This window comes from Balaenoptera acutorostrata, chromosome 4, assembly GCF_949987535.1.
Source record: "Balaenoptera acutorostrata chromosome 4, mBalAcu1.1, whole genome shotgun sequence".
NCBI lineage: Eukaryota > Metazoa > Chordata > Mammalia > Artiodactyla > Balaenopteridae > Balaenoptera > Balaenoptera acutorostrata.
The window spans coordinates 27,623,347-27,639,935 of NC_080067.1; the positions used below are offsets into that span (position 1 = coordinate 27,623,347).

A 16,589-nucleotide genomic window follows, 5' to 3' on the forward strand; every position below is an offset into this window, starting at 1 on the left:
CAAAACAAAACAAGAGACCTTAAACAAGGTCTACAGATTCTTTGGGCCTTTGCAACTTCTTCTATCCTAAGTAACCTCAAAAGCAAGATTTCTTGGTATGGCTTTTAAAGAAGATCAGGATTCCTGTTGATGAAAGGATTTTTTCCTTCAGATGCACAGTGATTGTTTCAATATCAATTGCAGTAGAGCTGAACTAAATGCTTGGTGTTATACCATGACACCATGTAAGCCTGAGAACTAGGAAAGCTGCCATTTTGGCAGGAAACAAAGCACAAGAATCATTTCTGTATAAAATCCTAGTTTCTTCCAGTCCAGAAGATCACTGGATCCCACTGGATCACTTCACACAAATGAAAAACCACGTGGTAAACTTTGCCTTCCTCACTAGACGATAAGTTCCATGGAGGCGGGGACCACATCTGCCTTGGCTCCCCACTGTGGCCACCGCCCCAGCACAATGCCAGGCACATGGGAGACCCCAATAAAGACATGCTGGAGGGAGGAAGAAGGCAGGTGGCAGGGACCTTATTCGTCATTGTACCCCTACAACCTGGCTGTGATTTCTGACACACAGTAGGTGCTTATTCAATGTTCTAAACAAATGAATGCAGGCACAAATGTTTTAGAATAGCACTTGACTGGGAGCAAGTAGTAATACATACAGGCTGATAAACAATTTTAGGATAAGCTAAATTGGCCTGGGTAATAAAGAAACCCCCAAATCTCAACACTTAACACATAAAAGTTTATTTCTGGATATGAGATTGTATCAAGGAACTATTGGTAACTGTGTTGGGGGGATAATGGCATAATAGTTATGCTGAACATTGACATGTTTGTTCTCAGTTATGTCCTCTGACTTTGCCCTTCTCTGATCTGCATCTCAGGGGGCTCACCTCCCAGCTTCCCTTGTTGTATCAACCTGCTAGGGCTGCTAACAAAATACCATAGAATGAGTGGCTTAAACAGCTGAAATTTATTCTCTCACCGTTCAGGAGACCAGAAGTCCAAAATCAAGGTGTCAGCAGAGTTGGTTCTTTCTGAAGCCTCTGTTCTGTGCTTCTCTCCTAACTTCTGGTGGTTGTCAGCAATGTTCCTTGGCTTGTAGATGCATTACTCCAACCTCTGCCTCTGTCTTCACATGGCCTCTTCTCTATGTGTCTCCTCTGTGTCTCTGCATCCAAATCTCTTTCTCTCTCTCTTTTTTTTCTTTTTTTTAAATAAAGATACCAGATTTAGGGCCAACCCTAATCTAGTATGACCTCATCTTGACTTGATTGCATTTGCAAGCTCCCTATTGCCTAATAAGGTCACATTCACAAGTATTGGGTTTCAGGACTTGAACATATCGTTCAATCCACTATAGTCCCCCTCATGGTTCCATGGCCCATTGGGTGTTTGTGGCCCTAGGCTCTGAGAACACACCTCCTCCAGCCCTAGGGGTGGGAGCAGCTTTCTGTTAGAGCTAATCTCTGAGCTGCTTCACCAAACCCTGTTTGTTTATATTATACAAAATACGTAATATATATGTATGCGTATGTACCTATATATATGTATATTATATATACCAAAGTATTTACAGATACAGTGACATGGGATTTTCTTTAAAATACTCCAGCAAAAAAAAAGGGCTGGGGAGAATCCTAATGTAAGCTGTGGACTTTGGAGGATTATGATGTGTCAATGTAGGTTCATGAATCGTAAGAAGAGTACCACTCTGGCGGGGATGATAATGGGGGGAGGCTATGCATGTGTGGGGACATGTGGGAACGCTCTGTACCTTCTTCTCAATTTTGCTATGACTCTAAAACTGCTCTAAAAAATGTAAGTATTTAAAACAAAACAAGGGGGTGTTAGATGAAAGTGAAAGAATATTGGGAAAATGCTAATAATACTGATGACAAAGTTGAATGATGAGCGTATGGGAGTTTATTTTACTATTCTCACTACTTTTATGCACGTTTGAGATTTTCCAAAACAAAAAGATCTCTAAAAATGGTGTGACAAAATGGTGATTTATCCCTTATAGAATTTTTATACTTAGTTCTATGAAAATACCTTGTGTATCACTCCTTTCTTACTTCACTAAGAAAACCTCAATTGTCTGTAGAATTCTGTTGAACACAATTCAGCAGGCCTACCACTGGTCTTACTATTCAATATTTCAATCGAAAAGACAAGGTGCTTGAAAACTAAATTTCTGTGTGAAAATTCTGACTACATTGAAACAGTAAAGTTTATCTAGCTCCACCTCTTCTCTGTTTAGTGTCAGTGAATTTTAACAATCAAGAGATATCCTTGATTTCTTCAAATTATTAAAATGTGAAGTGTAGTCAGCTGTGGTTGGAAGGATAAGACCCTTTTGCTTTTTCTTCCAGTAGAGGGCTGCTACTGAACGAAAAAAGCAAAAATCTTTACTATGGAAGGATTTAAATCAGAAGTTGAAGAACAATCTGGGTTCTTTGGATGTCTTAATGCTAACATATTCGTCTGCTTCAGAACTTAACACTGCTCAAAATACCTTCTGTTTCTGAGACCACATAATACCAAGCTCTATTATTTCATAATTCTTGAACCTCAAATATGAGCTATTGGACCATGCAGAGAATTGTGCATTGTAAAGGATGGTCATGTTCTTCCTAGAAACCTAGCTTTACATTTTCCTCATCCTAGGGTGTATTTTCAAAATTAAAAATCCTCAGAAAGAGAAGCAAACTAAGCATACCCTATTACTAACCATTAACCTACACTTTTTTAAAAATGTTCTTTGTGTTTCAGATGTTGTATGACATCAGAGCATTTTAAAATTTAAGAACATACATGTCATAAATAATGCTTTAAACCACATGATACAAAATGTAATAGAAGACCTGGGTAAAGAGCATTTTTTCCTTTTCTTTAGGTTACAAAATTAGACATAAAAGGTACTAAAGTATTTTCATTGTTTTTCTTCCTAGCATCAAAGTGTTTTTTCTTTCAAACTGAAATATCTCCTCTTTTCACATGACAGAGTTTAGTCTTCCTTTTTATGGCAGAATATAGTAAATCGCTTAGTTGCAATAGTTTGTTGTTCTAAGTCTTGCATATCACTTAATGAATCCGATCTCCCTGTCTTCCTGCTCCACGGGTTCCCACAGCTTTCCAAGGTCATGTGAGACCCTGAGTTGGCAGCTCTATGCTAGATGGGCATGGAACCCACCTTCTTCCACATTGCTTAGATATCTCCTGTCTCCGATCTGCATATCAGAAAAGCATAATTCTGGATCAGGTTTTGATGATTGATAGTCATTATTTAAAAGTTAGGGACTTCCCTGGTGGCAAAATGGTTAAGAATCCACCTGCCAATTCAGGGGACACAGGTTCGATCCCTGGTCAGGAAAGATCCCACATGCCACGGAGCAACTAAGCCCATGCGCCACAACTACTGAGCCTACGCTCTAGAGCCCACGAGCCACAACTACTGAAGCCCGCGTGCCTAGAGCCCGTGCTCCACAACAAGAGAAGCCACTGCAATGAGAAGCCCTTGCACCACAACAAAGAGTAGCCCCCGCTTGTTGCAACTAGAGAAAGCCCGCGCGCAGCAACGAAGACCTAATGCAGCCAAAAATAAATAAATAAATAAATAAATAAATTTATTTATTTTAAAATAAATAAATAAAATAAAAGTGATACTTTTGTACTTTGATAAAAGTATTTTATCAAATATTTTTTGATAACTTCTTTGTGCCAGGCACTATTTGGCATTTAATTCTCTCAAGAACTTACTCAAAAATCAACAGTGATATAAACGGAGTATAACTTTTAAAAATTGTGAATCACTATATTATACACCTGTAACATGTAATATTGTACACAACTATAATTAAAAAAAAAAAGAAGAATCAACATTAGCTCTGTTTTCACATAATGAGACTGAGACTCAGAGAAGTTAAGTAACTTGCAGAAGGTCACACAGCTAAGACTTGCTAGAGCCAGGACTCAGCTCTCCCAAGCAGTGCTGGAGTTAGTGCTTATAACCATAGGGCCACATCTCCAATCCAAGATTTCTGATATTTTTCCCCTTTGGCACAGGGTACCCTGAATGTGCCCAGCACTTGGCTGTGCTTCTAAGCTAAGGATTCAGTGCTGTTCTTTAATTGGACCTAAAATGACTGTTTCATCAAGTTGGGAAAAGCCCTGGACCCTAACTGTTAGTAATCACATAGAGTGTTCCATTTTAAATAGACTTTTTTTTTTCAGGTGGGTAAAACTTTGAAAATAATGGTACTCTGTTTAAAATGGCCAGTGGTCAATGTATAATCATTTTATAACTTCTAAACTTTGTGTCAGATATTATTTAAATTCTGTTCTCATCAGTCAGATCATTTTCAATTACTAAGAGAGTTTTTTTTAACCCAGATGGTCTATGGTATTCTGATTAGAAAAAAAAAAACCATAAGAAAAACTTTCTCTTATTTATGAATGACAAAGCTACATGCAAAAAGTTTGTCTGTGCCGTCCAAAAAGGTAGACACTGGCCACATGTGGCTACTGAGCATTTGAAATGTGTGTGGCTTGAACTGGTAAGTGTAAAATACAAAGCATATTCTGAAAACTCAGGACACAAAAAAGATGTAAAATATTCCATTAGCAATTTTTATATCAATTATATATTGAAATGATAATATTTTGCATATACTGGGCCAAGTAAAATATATTTTAAAGCTAACTTCACATGTTTCTTTTTACTTTTTTTAATGTGGTTGCTAGAAAATCTGAAATTCCGTATGTGGCTTTGCATTTATCTATTGGACAGTGCTGGGTTAAGTGATTACTCGGGGATAAAAGAAAGTATCAGTGCAAGTGGGATCAAGCAGCTCATAGCAGATACGGTCATCAGCGAAAAACGTTCTTTTTTCAGCGATAAGGTGAAGTAGTCATGTGATGACAATTCTACCATTTTCTCAAAGTTCTGCCCTGTTGCCACTGTATTCATAAGAACCCCAGGAAAAGACATTTCCTCCTTAGGAGAGAGTCTCAGACTGATTTTTCACTACTCAGAAATGTGGGCCTGGAATGACATATCAAGAACAAAAAAAGTCCCAACATTTCTAGCGTGGGTTGCAAAGCAGATGGCATGGTCCCGAGCGGTGGTCCCTCGTGCAGATCCCCCACCTCTGCCATTGGGCTGAGGATTTACAGCGCAGCAGTGCAAAGCCAAAGGGCACCCACGAGTTCATTACATAATTCTCGGTAGCATGAGGCCAAGTGTGTATCTGCTCTGGGGGACGGTCGGCAGACTGTCAGGCAGACCACGGCCGTCATGGTGATATTTTGACAGAGTGTGTGCTACAAGTTGTTTGTTTGGAAAAAGACTCACCAGGTATTTTTCCTCCTCTTTCTCCTTCCTCTCTCTCTCTCTCTTTTATTTTTTTTCCCCTTTTAAACACTCTGGCATAATACTGAGTGACTTTGTTTTTAAGCTGCCTTAGCCTTGCTTTGTGAAGAAAAAGCCTGAGTGTTCTTTCCCTGTAGGACACAAGTGTTATTTTTGGAGCAGAGATTCTTAGCCTGATCTTTGTCTAAACCAATTTCTGTTCTTTGTGAGGTCGTGGTCTGGGGCGGCTCTGAGTGATCTCTGTGGAGGGAAGCTTCCTGGCTTCATGAGGGAGCCTGGGCCGAGGTATCGAAGGGCCACGCCCAGAACGTCACGGCTCGGGGTCTCCACACACAGCTCCTTCGCCTTCAGATTCCCCTTGTTAGGCTTGTCCCCTTGGAATAGTCTGGACCACATGATGTGAAGTGGTGTGATTTTCCTGCTGATGTCATTTCACGGGATGTTTTGGGTCAAGGTGACCTTCTGCTTTTTAACTGGGTACTGTAGGCCACAGACTACTCAGAACCAAGAAAGCCATGGCTGGAGGATCTCTGTAGGCTGTAGAGGGTGTCGCCGGCTATGGGAGAGCCACAGGCCACTCTGAGGGCCACGACCTGGGTTCCCAAGGGCCTCTGGGAACATGTCTCGTGACCCGCAGCTCAGAGCAGCCCCTTCTGTAACCTGCTCTGGATCAGGCTGCCAGACACGAGGAGGAAAACCTCTGCAGCTTCTCAAAGCTCCTCTTCCTGACCTGTCATTCCTAGGAGTTTACTTAGCTTGCACCTGCTGGGAAACACGTAAAATCAGACACAGTTGAAAACACTGCTGTCAGCAACAAATAACACACCACCTTAACGATGACTCCTTTCCTTTGGAAATTGGTAGCTGGGGATTCAGGGAGCAGGTGTGGATGAGAAAGGCCCCATGATGAACAGGTAGACCCTGCAGGTGTCCCAGACTGCTTTCCCCTCGGGGGGTGACCTGTGAGGCGCCCTTCCCTGGCCGGCTATGCATAGCCAGCAAAGCTTCTTACAAGAGAAACCTCTTTCCTCACCCTCCATCAGTCCCACCCGCAGACCCGAAGCTTCGCTGTAAATCCCGCAGAAGTCACTGCACCTTGGACCGGAGAGCAGCCAGCTGGCCCGGGCCTGACGGCGTCCCCGCCGCAGCCCTCCATCCTTCCTTTTCTGTGCCGAGGGAGCACGATCGGTGCTCAGCCATGGTCGACATGGGGGGCCTGGACAACCTGATCGCCAACACGGCCTACCTGCAGGCGCGGAAGTCCTTGGATGCCGACAGCAAGGAGCTGCAGCGCCGACGCCGGACCCTGATGCTGCCCGGGCCGCAGAGCTGCGAGCAGCTCCGCCAGGCCCCGCCCAACGACTTCCACAGCCTGTGCGAGCAGCAGCCCATCGGCCGCCGCCTCTTCCGGGTCTTCCTACCCACGGTGCCCGCGTACCAGGAGGCCGTGGGCTTCCTGGAGGAGGTGCAGAGCTGGGAGCTGGCCGAAGAGGGTCCCGCCAAGGGCAGCACGCTGCAGGGGTTGGTGGCCACTTGTGCGGCCTCCCCGGGGCGCCCACACCCCTTCCTCAGCCCAGCTCTGGTCACCAAGTGCCAAGCAGCCACCACGGAGGAAGAGCGAGCGTCCCTGGTGGAGCTGGCCAAGGATGAGGCCGTGGCCTTCTTGCAGGACCAGCCCTTCCTAGAGTTCCTGGCCAGCCCCTTCGATGACAAGTTTCTGCAGTGGAAAGTCTTTGAGATGCAACCGGTGTCAGACAAGTACTTCGAAGAGTTCCAGGTGCTGCGGAAAGGTGGTTTTGGGGAGGTAAGTGTTTCAGAATAGCCAGGCTGGAAGACGAAATAGACAGCATAATAGAGTTTTATTTTGCCTCGTTGTTGTTGTTTTTTTTTTTCTTTTTTATCTCAAGGGAACTTAGAACTAATCTCAGTGCCACATGTGGAGAAAGAATTCCTAGCTTGCTCTCACGTCTTCTTTCCGCTCACCGCGTGAAATAAAATGAGAATGGCATAGGAAAAACTAACAAAATGTGGAACTGGCCAAGAATCTTTATCGTGGGGTCTACAACAGGCAGGCACATACTGAAATGCCCCTTTGGTGAATGATAGCAACAAACAATGGGAGATCCCCCTTTCCCCTTAATTGTGGTCATGGAGGTAATTTGAGAAAAACTTCAGAGAGCTAAGAAAACACTCATCTTGAATTAAAGCCTGGAATCCATTTTGCACCAATGCTGTGCTCAGCTTTCTTTTTTTTAAGTTGAAAAGAATTCTTTAAGGTAAAAGTCACATTACCCATTAACCATTTTAGAGTGTACAATTTAATAGCATTTGGTACATTACAATGTTGTGTAACTATCATCTCTATCTAGTTCCAAGATACTTTCATCACCCCTGTGCCCATTAACAATTACCACCCATTTCCCCCACTCCCCTGACCCACCCAGCCCCTCGCAACCACTGGGCTGCTTTCTGTCTCTATGGATTTGCCGATTCTGGTGTGTCATATCAATGGAGTCATACAGTATTTGAGCTTTTGTGGCTGGCTTCTTTCACTGCGCGTAAGGTTCGGAGGTTCATTCACCTTGTAGCATGTATCAGTACTTCATTCCTTTTTAGGGCTGAATAACATTCCATTGTATGGGAATACTGCATTCAATTCATGTATCCATTCATCTATTGGTGGACAGTTGGGTTGTTTCCACCTTTTGGCTAGCGTGAATAGTGCTGCTGTGAACATTTATGTACAAGAATCTGTTTGAATACCTGCTTTCGTTTCTCTTTCGTATATGTCTAGGGGTGGAATTGCTAGGTCTTAGGGCAATTCTATGTTTAATGTTTTGAGAAATCACCAAACTCTTCCAAGTTTTAAGTTCCCACCAGCAACACGTGAGGGTTTCAATTTCTCCACATCCTTGCCAGCACTTGTTATTTTTCCTTTTTTTTTTTTTTTTAATTATGGCTCACATAGTGGGGGTGAAGTGATACCTCATTGTGGTCCCAGCTCTATCTCAAAGAATCCTTCTCACTCACAGCTTCTCTTTTCTCAGAAGCCTGCCGTCTTTCCATCTTGGTGATTTTCTGCTCCTCCAACCCCTGTATCCCCCCTTCCCTTGCTGTCTCCAGTGCTGTCTACTTCTTCCTCTCCCTTTCTTTCTCTCCTTAAGGTATGTGCTGTCCAGGTGAAAAACACGGGCAAGATGTATGCCTGTAAGAAACTGGGCAAGAAGCGGCTGAAGAAGAAAAATGGTGAGAAAATGGCTCTCTTGGAAAAGGAAATCTTGGAGAGGGTCAGCAGCCCTTTCATTGTCTCTCTGGCCTATGCCTTTGAGAGCAAGTGCCATCTCTGCCTGGTTATGAGCCTGATGAATGGGGGAGACCTCAAGTTCCACATTTACAGCGTGGGCGAGCAGGGCCCGGACATGAGCAGGGTGGTCTTCTACTCGGCCCAGATGACCTGCGACGTGTTGCACCTCCACTCCCTCAGCATCGTCTACCGGGACCTGAAGCCCAAGAATGTGCTTCTGGATGACCTTGGCAACTGCAGACTGTCCGACCTGGGGCTGGCTGTGGAGATCCAGGATGGCAAGCCCATTATCCAGAGGGTGAGTGGCTCTCCAAGGGCCCAAAGGTGGGGCACAGAGTCGGAGAGGAGGGGAGAGGGCCGTTCTATTCCCAGGGCAAGCAGAACCTTGGACTTAATGCTTCTATTTCCTTGTTCTTAAAGCCCTTATATTGTCATCTTGCCTTAAGTGGAGTGGTATAAGAGGATTAGCTTAACTGGCTATTTGGGGGCTACTTTGCTTTCCTCTCACTGGAAGCAGAGGGGAGCCTTCTTTGTGAGTTGGAGATGATCTGTGCCTTCACCGTGAGATGGTAAGAGCTGAAGCCGTAGCCAGGATCTAGGTATGTCCCACCAATAACCACCTCCCTGCTGCCATGTTCCTGAGTCAATAGAGCCTTGGTTTCCTTTTCTGGAAAATTTTAGGGGCTGGACCCTAAAATTTCAGGATTCTAGGAGGTAAAATTTAATAGGATAAGAAATAGAAGAAACCCCAGCACTTAGCACATTAAAGTAAATATCTCCTTTTCTGTTGAGTGCGCACTGGGGGAATGTTTTACATTGGACAAAGGTGAAATTTTAAATGAAAATATATATACAAGACAACAAAGGTAATTGATGTTTATTTTGATCAATTTGGTTCAAGGTGACTGGCGGAGAATTCTTTGATTAAAAAGGGAATTATAATTAAGCAATTATGTTAAGTGAACAATACAAAAATCTCTTGAATTCTGACAGTTCTTTACCACTGAGTTTCTGTGCACAAAGGTGGGAGAATTCCCAGGAAGATAAGGGCCCAAGTCAGGTTCCTAAATATCCACTTAAAACTTTGTTTTTGCAGTTTCTAGCTTACAAGTCAGAGAGGACAATAAGGCAAGGAAGTGAGAAAAATCATGGCAAGTTTGGGAAACCGCAGGTGAATTTATGTGGCTATAATGTAAGGAATGTTGACAAGACGTGTAGGGCTCAAATCATGCAAAGGCATTGGAATTCTTTCTTGTGAGGGACAAGAAACCATTGAAGGGTTTTAAGAAAGGGAATGGTGTGATTAGACTTGCATGTTTTTAAACACCAATTTGGATTGTAGATGAGAGGCAGAGGAGCTAGTTAGGAGGCGTATGCGGTGGCTCAGGAAGAGATGATGAGGCCTGTATAAGACAGTAGGGTTGAAGAAGTGGGAATAAAGCGGAGCTGTTGGAAAGAGACCTGATGGGACTTCAGGACCAGCTGGGTATGAGGGTAAGTGATGGGGAAGGTCTCTAGCTCCAGTGGCTAGAAGGAGGAGCAGAATTATAGGAAAGCTGGTAAGTTTAATGGTGAGTGTGGTGTATATGAGGCTCCTATGTGACAGGCAGGTAGACATTTAGATAAAGATCTGGTGCTCTGACGAAAGGTCGGAGCTAGACATTGGGATTTGGAGTCATCATGACTTGGGAAGCAGCAGACACCACTGGGTCATTTGGGAAACAGTGGAGGAAGAGGACCAGGGATGGTAGCTAAGGAACATCAACATGTAGGGGGTGTTGAAGAAAAGGGGCCTTGAAGAGGTTAAAGAAGTAGGACGAGAGTGACAGAGTCATGGGAGCTGTATCAGTTAAAGGTTGATTTCAGCAGCATATCACAGAAAACCCAAATAATAGTGGATTAAACAAGAGAGGGGGTTATTTTTCTTATGTAACAAGTAGTGTGGAGATAAGCGTGGTTGGTATTAGTTCCGCAGCTCCAGGATAATGGGATCGACATCTCTGTCATTTTGGCCTTTTCGACGTGTGCAAGATGGCTGCCCTAGCCCCAGCCATCAGGTCCATGTTCCAGGCAGGAGAAAGGAGGAAATGTCAGGAGTAAATAGGTATGCACGCAGCAACCAAATATGTCTCCGAATATGAACTTCCTTGGAAGGCCCATCTGACAGCTTCCATTTAAATCTCATTGGCTAGAACTATTATCTGGCCACCCCGCCTGTAGGGGAAGCTGATAAATGACTTTTTTTTTTTTTTTGGAAGGAGAAACGCAGGATATGGAGCAGGTAACTGGCAGTCGCCTCCACAGGAGCCAAAGGAGAAGAAGATTTAAGGGAGGAGAGTGGTCAGCACTGTCGAGTGCTGCCAAGAGGTCAGGCAGGCTGTGGGATTTGACAGTCAGGAAACCACAGTGTCCTTCAGGAAGAGTGATGTTCAAGGTCAGAACTCAGACTGTGGAGGTTGGATTGACCTGGGAGTAGAGAGTGAGACAAAGGAAGGAGGGAGGCTGGTCACTACAGGGGGACACAGGGAGGAGGATGGAGTTTTAAGGAGGGGAGATTTAGATGCTGAGACAAGAATCAGGAGATAAAGTGCTGGTTCTGTAGGAAGGAGAGGCTGAATGAGGGTGGAGAAACCGAGGAAGAGGTGGGGATGGGATGGAGGACTTCCGTATCACTGTCTCCTAAGTTGGGGTGGAAGAAGCAGGAAGATGGCGGGGAAGCAGAGTGTTTGCCTCCATGGGACTTTGCTATGAAAACAGGAACGTTGTGGGACTTCCCTGGTGGTGCAGTGGTTGAGAATTCGCCTGCCAGTGCAGGGGACACGGGTTCGAGCCCTGGTCCGGGAAGATCCCACATGCCGTGGAGCAACTAAGCCTGTGTGCCACAACTACTGAGCCTGAGCTCTAGAACCCGCGAGCCACTACTACTGAGCCCGCGAGCCACAACTACTGAAGCCCGCGCGCCTAGAGCCTGTGCTCCGCAACAAGAGAAGCCACTGCAATGAGAAGCCTGTGCACTGCAACGAAGAGTAGCCCCCGCTTGCTGCAACTAGAGAAAGCCCACGCACAACAACGAAGACCCAACGCAACCAAAAATAAATAAATAAAAATAAAATTTAAAAAAAAACAAAAAACGGAAACGTCGTGAATCCATGTCTGTCTATGCATGAAAAAACCAAAGTGTATTTCTTCAGGATTTTGAATTCGCATTGTCACTTATGCAGAGGAGAAGTGTTCCTTCTGAGTGTCTCATAGGCATGTATCATGCTAATCGGTGGTACATCTCCACCTCGCTGAAGGTTGAGGAGACACATAGCTCTGTCTCTTGTAAATCCTTTCTCAGTCTTCCTCCAGCTCTATTCATGGGCCAAGAGAATATTTAAGGACAGTTCCTTCAGTGGCTCCTGTGTCCAGCTGTCTGACTCTTTTGGAAACTGGAGGAAGCTTTCCGTGCCTCCTCAGTATTGTCCTCTATAATGAATGCAGTTGGTGGAGAAGTTTACTCACTAGAGACCTCTCGCCCTTTTGCCTTTCCTGAGTCCCTCTTTGTCCCATGAGACCAAACTTCTGAGTTTAGACCACTTGCCCCAGTCCTCAGACCTGCCTCCAAAGCCCAGGGGACCCTCAGGAAGGGTGCAGGGTGGGGAGGGGAAGAGTCAGAGGGAAAGTATAGAAGCCATAAAAAGAAAGACAAAGAAAAGGAAAGCATCCCTCTTTCACTGTTTACCCCTCCACATAGCTAAGTAGAGCCCCTCGGTTTCCTATTTACTGTAGCTCCCACACATGTAACTGGGCCCCCAAGTGGATTTTAAGGTCATTATACTCACAACATTTCACAGAAGAAATGAAAAGGAGCATATTTACAGGGCTTCTGTAACCACTAACATTGTTGTGATGTCAAGATACTGTATAAAGAATTACTGTGAACATTATGAAGAAGGTGTGAAGGAAAAATCACCCTGATTATGAAGGTTGATACCTGCCTGGACTCTGTGCAATCCTTCCAGAAAAGTTAAGCCATCGTGGCTTTGGAGACATGGCTAGCTGCTTCTCATTCAGCTACTCATTCAGTCTTTTGTAAGCTAGCACTGCTTTCTGCTACATATGAAAGAATGCCAGATTCTCAACAATTTCAGTGCCAAGGTCTCTGTGAAAATCTCCTGGCCTTTTCCTCCTGTCACAAGATGGCTTTTGCAACTCCAAACATCAAGTCCACATTCCAGGATGGAAGAAAGGAGGAGAAAGGAGAATGTTAACAGACTCTGCTTACACCCCATTGGCCAGGACCATGCCACATGTTCACCTTTAGCTGTAAGGGAGCCTGAAAAATAGTTTTCCATTGTCCAGCCTCTATTGCAGGGGATGATAAGGGAGATGGGGAGTGAGATTAAATGTTGAATGAGCTGACAGCATCTGTCACCAGGCCCCAGGAAAAAAATATTGATAAAGATGAGGAAATCTGGTTCAGTTTTTAACTCACACAGGCATTAAAATTAGCAAATAATTGTTACAGTGGTGGGGTAGGTAGAATTCTAAGATGACCTCCAATGACCCTTGCCCTTGTATAATTTTTTCCCATTGACTTGTGGGCAAGACCTGTGAATATGGTGAGATATCACTCCCGTGACTGTATTGCATTATAAGGCAAAATGGATTTTGAAGATGCATTTATGGTTACTAATCAGTTGATTTTGAGTTACTCAAAAGAGAAATTAACCAAGTGGAGCTGACCTAATCACATGAGTCCTTTAAATATGGGTATAGAGGTCAGAGACAACAGAACTCAGAAACTGAAAACATGAGAGGGCTTCAACACACCATTGCTGGCTTTGAAGATGGAGTGAACCACATGGCAAGGAATGTAGGTGGTCTCCAGAGCTGAGAGCTGCCTCTGAATGACAGCCAGAAACATGGCAGGGACTTCAGTCTTACAACCACAGTGAACTGAACTCGGCCATAACCACATGAACTTGGAAGAGGATCCTGAGCTCCAGATGAGAGTGCAGCCCAGCAGAATCTTGACTTTGGCTTTGTGAGATCCTGACCAAAGAACCCCTCCAATGCTGTGCTCAAACCTACAGAACTGTGAGGTAATAAATGGGTGTTGTTTTAAGCTACTAGGTTTGTGGTAATTTGTTACACAGCAATAGAAAACTCCTACAAGTCATTAATAAAGGAAGATAGCCAATGGAAAGATGAAAAATAGCATCAACATTAATGGTGACGATAGCAAGGTACTGGACACTGTTAGAGGGACAATGTTTTCCTTTCCAGCAGGGATCAGTACACCTACCATCTACTACAGACACACCACAGAGATATTGAGGGTTTGATTCCAGACATTTTTTGGTTTCCCAGTGTATATAAAAGTTATGTCTACAAAGTATACAATAGAATTATGTCTAAAAAACTATATACATACCTTAATTTAAAAATAATGCTATTGGCAAAATAGCACAACAGACTTGCAGGGTTGCCATAAACCTTCAATTTGTAAAAAATTCAATATCTGCAAAGTGCAGTAAAGCAAAGCACAATAAAACGAGGTATGTCTGTATAATAGAACTTGAAACTCTTAATTGAATTTGAAACTCTGGAAGTGGTTCTTCCCAGTGGGTAACCCTTCCCTAGGTATGAGCTGAGCCTCGCTGGAGGGACACAGGCCCTGTCAGGTTATTTCAGGACACCAGGTGAAATACTTTGGACATTGCTTTATAGGCAGCAGGGAGCCATTGAAGGTTTATCAACAGGAAATGGCATGACCAGAGTGATTCTTTTTTTTTTTAATTTTATTGAAGTATATTTGATTTACAATGTTGTGTTAATTTCTGCTGTATAGCAAAGTGACTCAGTTTTGTATATATATTCTTTTTCATATTCTTTTCCATTATGGTTTGTCACAGGATACTGAGTATAGGTCCCTGTGCTATACAGTAGGACCTTGTGTTTATCTATCCTATATACAATAGTTTGCATCTGGTAATTCCAAACTCCCAATCCTTCTACCCCCTTTCACCTTGGCAACCACAAGTCTGTTCTCTATGTCTGTGAGTCTGTTTCTCTTTCGTAGATAAGTTCATTTGTGTCATATTTTAGATTCCACATATAAGTGATATTATATGGTATTTGTCTTTATCTTTCTGACGTCACTTAATATGATAATCTCTAAGTCCATCCATGTTACTGCAAATGGCATTATTTCATTCTTTTTTATGGCTGAGTAATATTCCATTGTATATATTTGCCACATCTTCTTTATCCATTCATCTGTCGATGGACATTTACGTTGTTTCCATGTCTTGGCTATTGTGAATAGTGCTGCTATGAACATAGGGGTGCATGTATCTTTTTGAATTGTAGTTTTGTCTGGGTGTACAGAATGATTTTTTAAGGAGATGACTGACACTATGATGAATTCAGGTAGAGGGAGCCTGGGGTTCAGGAGAAAGGGGGGCCGGTAAGGAGCTACTGTAATAATTCCCACATGAGGTAATGAGGGTTGAAGTAGGGCCCAAGGCTCTGAACAGTCTTACATCCAGAGCTCAGCTGCCTGACTTCACCTAGGCTCCATCAAGACCCACGTCTGTCCTCACTTCTCTTAAGTCACGGCTGTCCCCAGTGGAGGGGGCGGGGCTGTGGAGAGAATGCAGCCACTTCTAGAAGGCGGTGCCTTTTGCCCCATGGGGCCCCCGGCTGCTGGTAATTGGGCTGTGACTCAGGAAGGAAAGGCGAGGGTAGTTCTGCCCGAGTCTGAGAAAGACTGAGGCAGACACACGACAAGAGGCAGGGAGGCTTAAGAGCACTGGCCTGGGAGGCAGAAACTCTGGCTTCCTGTCGAGACTTATCACTGACTCACTGTGCCTGGCATCTCAGGCAGGCCCCAGAACATCCTTAAGATTTCATAAGTCTATGAGACAGTCTTTGAATTATTTGTAGGAAAAGACTCACAAACGCCAAAGGTGAACACATGGCATACGTTTTACTGTGGTTTACTGGGATATCAGTAAGGGTTCTTACTGGACAAAGTGAAGTTACTTAAGAAAATGAAATTAATGGTTTACATAACTAAGAAGGCCAGAGTGATCCAGGGTCTGAGCATTATGACTGGGAAGCCCTCCCTCTGTGCCCCAGCTCTGCTCTCCTCGGTGTTGGCCTCACTCTCACTCTCAGGGACTCCTGAGTGGAGGCCACTGACAGCTCCACGCATATCCTACCAACCGAGCAATCCCGTGGAAAGAGAACAGTTCTTTACGAACAGTTCCTTCAAATTCCCAGGGAAGACTCTCAATGGACAGCTCAAGTCACATGCCCAACCATAACCAAGTCCATTAGCCAGGCTAGATCTCTGCTGTGCTCAGGAGCCAGGGAGAAGTTCTGTCCTATATATATATCAGGAACTGAGGGCAGAGGAAAGTGTTCTCCAATGGAAAGTAGGGATGGAGGGACTTCCCTGGTGGTCCAGTGGTTAAGGCTCCCCGCTTCCAATGCAGGGGGCGAGGGTTCGATCCCTGGTGGGGGAACTAAGATCCCACGTGCCGCGTGGTGCAGCCAAAAGAAAAAGAAAGAAAATAGGAGTGGAAGAGAATGGTGAAATGGAATTCAGATAAGCAAAAACAGTGGGTACCCCTAATAACTGCTGTTATCTCAATGGTTTGAAAAGTTTGGAAGAGTTCTGACCTCTTAATCAAGGGATGATGGGATCTAGAGCCTTTATAGAAAGACTTACAAGATAGGGAGTATTACGGAGATGGAGAAACTGAGACTCAGAGAGGTTAGGTTACCCACCCAAAGTCACATCTCTCATATGTGAGATGAACCCAGGTATGCCAGATTCAAGAGCACTTACGGTTTTGACTCCGCCTTGTCAACTTCACACACAGAGCAGAATGTGGTCTCTGGTTTGTAATGCTA

The 16,589-nt window shown here is 44.1% G+C and overlaps 1 protein-coding gene across 1 annotated transcript in view; it reads left to right on the plus strand.

The window, feature by feature from the left end:
• The first annotated feature begins 6,575 nt into the window (after positions 1 to 6,575).
• Positions 6,576 to 16,589, plus strand: part of GRK7 (G protein-coupled receptor kinase 7) — a 36,006-nt gene continuing 25,992 nt past the window's right edge. The window contains exons 1-2 of the mRNA XM_007188066.3: positions 6,576 to 7,181; positions 8,542 to 8,979. Coding sequence (XP_007188128.2) covers positions 6,576 to 7,181; positions 8,542 to 8,979 — 1,044 coding nt within the window. The remainder of the gene's footprint in view (positions 7,182 to 8,541; positions 8,980 to 16,589) is intronic.